The 4,251-nt window shown below is 45.5% G+C and overlaps 1 protein-coding gene across 1 annotated transcript; it reads right to left on the bottom strand.

The window, feature by feature from the left end:
- Positions 1 to 260: 260 nt before the first annotated feature.
- Positions 261 to 2,670, bottom strand: LOC124669928 (GDSL esterase/lipase At1g28600-like). Its single transcript, XM_047206465.1, has 5 exons — positions 2,061 to 2,670; positions 1,763 to 1,972; positions 1,529 to 1,680; positions 775 to 1,045; positions 261 to 673 (listed from the first exon to the last, which is right to left on the bottom strand). The coding sequence occupies exons 1-5, from the start codon at positions 2,323 to 2,325 to the stop codon at positions 444 to 446; spliced, it is 1,128 nt and encodes a 375-aa protein (XP_047062421.1). The 5' UTR covers positions 2,326 to 2,670; the 3' UTR covers positions 261 to 443.
- Between the last annotated feature and the right edge of the window lie 1,581 nt (positions 2,671 to 4,251).

Here is a 4,251-nt window from a genome sequence, read left to right as displayed (position 1 = left end):
GTATCGTCATCTGATTATTCAATATCATGGAAGAGCTAGAATAGAACAAAAGTGGCTCAGTATACTCCTTAAAAGCAGGTTGTGCAGATGTGGTCAGCTCAATTCCTGTACTATGCATCGCATCCTCCGTTGCCAGGAAATTGGTGCAAGCAAAGTCGGAGCTCAGTGGCAATAGCGAAATCGCCCTGAAGCCAAGAGTAGTGACCAAATGAAACCGGCGGACAGCGAGCAACCTGAGATGGTGAATGAAAGTGGAAGAGTTTCCATGTGAGAGATAAACGGTTGGTATAAGTGAAGCTAGAGATATATTGTTCCAAAAGGAGGAGGAACATTCTTGCATCTATCCAAATTACAGTAAACGCACGCCTGCATCAAGACAGCACATATAGGGACACAATTTTACAGGTGCCCTGCACCCAGTTCAAGTCTACATCCTGGTGAAACTAGCGTGCGACATGCAGTAGAGGAGGATCTGCGTATGGTCCGTGGAGCCACCCGTCGGCGATGAGCCTGTAGGCGGCCTCCGTGAGGTGGACACCGTCCCACTGAAGCGCCTCCGATGGACGTGCGCACGCTGTTACATCCGGCAGGCCGCAGAATGTGCTGGAGTCGAAGTTGTATGGAGGGCCTCCTGCTCCACAACAGGTGAGGAGGGTCGTGCTGCTGTTGAATCCTGGCACAATACATAGTTTTGGGTTAAAATACGGAGTACCAGAAAGGAAGTTATAATGCTTGCTATTCGTACAACAAAGAAAATCGAGTGGACTAGCTCACCAAAATGTCCCGGCTGATGTAGAAATGAAATGATGGGACGGTAGTACTCGGCGGAGATGATCGTTGTATGCGGGTATTTGTTCTGGAGCACCATGATCCGTTGGCGGAGGAGGGAGTTTTGGTATTGCGGCACCTTAGCCAGCTTGAGGCATCCGTATCGGTCGTAGTCTGCCTTATCTCTGCTCGCGAACAGAGTGAGCACTATTGGCAAGCAGCCGAATGGGACCATGTCCGCTACAACGATGTACTTGGCGCCGTGCTGGATCAGTCTCTGCAAATTGTCAATTTCTCAGTTTCGCCCTTGACATATAGAGGACAGAATGACATGTCATCCATTCCCGTGTATCCTGTATAGTAGCATCTCTTGGCAATCTAGTTGTACTATTGTTTTGACAAAAACAAATATATTGCAATCTAGTTGGGCTTTTATTAGCAGTAATCTTCAGTATTCTAGTTCCAGAACCCACAAATTGAATTTGATTTTGTAATCCAATGATAAACTCTTATTAATGATTCAGATTATATTAGTCCCAAAAATAGATTGAAGTTGATCTCCTAACCTGGTTTGATTTTTTTCAAGTAGTTTTTCAGCATATACTAGATATTGGTAGTTGGTTCCTTAATCTACTTGACTCTTTTCCTCGCTAGTTGTACTTACTACATGTATGAATTTCTGATCCTATCCTCAAAATCAAGATATAACAAGTGTAGCATTGCAGACTTAATAAGAAAATGACATTTCACGGTATAGTACCTCCACACCCCTGGAAATGCTGTCCACAATTGTAGGAACATAAGCCCTAGCTTGTTCAACGGTCCTGTTCGAGCTTAGGAAGCTGAAGTGGTCATTTGTTCCAAGCGCTCCCATTACAAACAGAGTGCTCCCGAAACAATTAGCACCTTGTCCTGCATGCCATGGACGATGAGGTAAACTACTGTCTTCCTTAAGTTCAAGAACTCAATTATGAAAGGATGTTTAGCTACCTACCATTGCAGAGCGAAGGCTTTAGTTTCTCGAACCACACGAGCTGGTCATCAAGGGAGCTGTTGATCGGGGGATTCACCGTCATGTTCTGCCCCTGCAGGTATGTCAGGTTCAGAGCCGGAGCTCCCACCACGGCGAAGTCTACTCCACCAGAGAAGTTGGCCTTCCTGTCGGCCAGATACGGCGGCACAAATGGCAGACCCAAAGCATCCGCTACACCCGGTGTGTAAAACAAGAAGCAAAGATCAGCAAAGGTTAACTTCAAGACAGTAGTTAATTAAGAACTGTCTATGGACAATACCGATGAAGTCCAGCACAATACGGCCGTTGCTGGCCCGTCCAGTGGGGTGGCCGAAGAAGGTCTCACCATTGGGGAGATTGTTGATAGGATGTGGTGGAAGGACAGGGTCAGCCCACCTGACAAGGTTACCTGTGTCCGTGTAGGAGTCACCGAAGCTGATGATGGAGGTGAACTTGCTCTGGGCACCGCCGGTGCCAAGGTACGGGAGGATGATGAGGACAAGAAATGCTGTGTGGGATGTTCTCATAGTGGTATACTGTAGCATAGCTTTCTTGATGCTTGTTTGCTGTGATCTTCTTTACTTGGCATCCAATGGGATATAAATAGGCACACAATGCGGATTATAAAAAATGTTCATTAAAAGGACAAATACTTCAGAAGTCAACGAAAGAGGGAACTTATACTTGCTGTGTACGTCTTAACTGCAGAATAATCAACTTCATAGTCACTAACATCATCAAATATGCAGCCTCTTTTACTTGGTCCTTAGAGGTAAATGTCTTTTGTAACTGCTTCTTGTTTATGTTTTGTTAGTGGTAGCAACTAAATCTTGTTTATGTCAAGTTGGACTGTATTAGTTAGCAGCCAGTCTTCCATTCTAATTTAATTGTCATTTGTCAACCTGACGGTGCATGATCTATCTTTACGACCAAATAAATTTATTTTTTATAAATATCACCGGAGACTCGGAGAGGAGAAAAAACCACCCTAACCTGAAAAAAACCACCCTAACCTGAATACACTACTATAATAAAGGAGGAAAGTTTCCAATCTCTCATTTGTTTTCCTCTTCTCAAACTCTTGTTTATTGATTCTAGAGGAGCGTGGCTTCGTTTGATTGGTGTTTTGTAGTGTTTGACTTCTTCTTTCTTCTTGTTTTCGCACTTCCCGTTTGGCCAGCCTGCCGTCCATGTGTTCTCAGCTCTCCTCCTGTTTTGTTCTGTTTTGACCAGATAGTAACACTACTATAATAAAGGAGTAAGGTTTCCAATCCTCTCTTTATTTGTCTCTTTCCAACCTCTTGTTGATTGACAAGTTGGTATTCTGGTCGTAGTACTAGATCAGCTGTGCATTGTTTTCCTTTTTTTGGTGGTAACTAGTCGTGGTACAGATCTCACACACAATCAACAAACTTGATAAGAAAGTAAAAAATAAATTACCGTGCAAACCAAGTCCATAGTCCATGCACCATTATTTTATTCTCATTCCTTCTATTTGCTTCAGCTAGTATCTCCATAAAAAATATGACCTGACCATAATGCAGCAATTTAATAACCAGGACTAACAAACCTCATGTGTCAGCTCCGTATGGGCAAGTTTCCTGTCTTTGGAGAAACTGCCACTCGGCATTGCACGTGTCTGCAGCTCTCGCGCGCATACACTGCTCATCCCCGCCATACAGCCAGCACCGCCAGCGTCATGAGCCTTGAATCAGCCCAGTATGCTGCCCTATGGGTTTTAAGGTGTCAAGGTGGGATCCCACCGGGATTTTACTTAGTGTATTTTGCCTTTTCAAATTTTAGTGTCAAAATTTACACTAGAAAGAGCAAAATGCAATACAAGTGGGATTTAGATGGGATCCCACTTGACACTCTATATGGGCCTTTCTGCACTTTGGGCTTCCTGCGCACCAGAGATGGCCCTCCAACGCCTCACGCCCGGGCCATGGACCACCAGCCCCGCCTGGGCTTAGCCTTGTGCAAGCGCCTGAGTTGAGTCTGCTCCTGCCCTAGGGCGCTTGCTGCTGCATGCATTGCCCCGCCACGGCTTGCATGCATCAGATCAGATCGATCCGATCAATCTGCTACTCCGTGCCTCGCAAGACGCCGCCGCCTGATGCTCGAACCGATCTGCATCTGATTGCTTCTCTATTCCGCCGAAAAGTTCTGCTCTGCATCACACCGATTAGCTTTCCGAGACCAACCACCGCTGGCAATCTGCCTTGCCATATCGGCTCTACCAATCTGCTACCGGATTCACTTACAACTGATGTTGCCTTCCATGACGAGCTTCTGATACATCGACGCTTGATCTATCCCACAGCGTGTCCGGCGTCATCATCTTCCACATCGGTTGATCAACTTTCCAACATCGCCCTCTAGATCAAACATATCCGAGACCTCGAAATCAATCTCGCTGTGATACCACTTGTTATTGTTGGATGCGCTAATCGATCTATCGAGGACAAGCA

The sequence above is a fragment of the Lolium rigidum genome, chromosome 1, assembly GCF_022539505.1.
Source record: "Lolium rigidum isolate FL_2022 chromosome 1, APGP_CSIRO_Lrig_0.1, whole genome shotgun sequence".
NCBI lineage: Eukaryota > Viridiplantae > Streptophyta > Magnoliopsida > Poales > Poaceae > Lolium > Lolium rigidum.
This window is presented reverse-complemented; position numbering and strand designations above follow the sequence as displayed.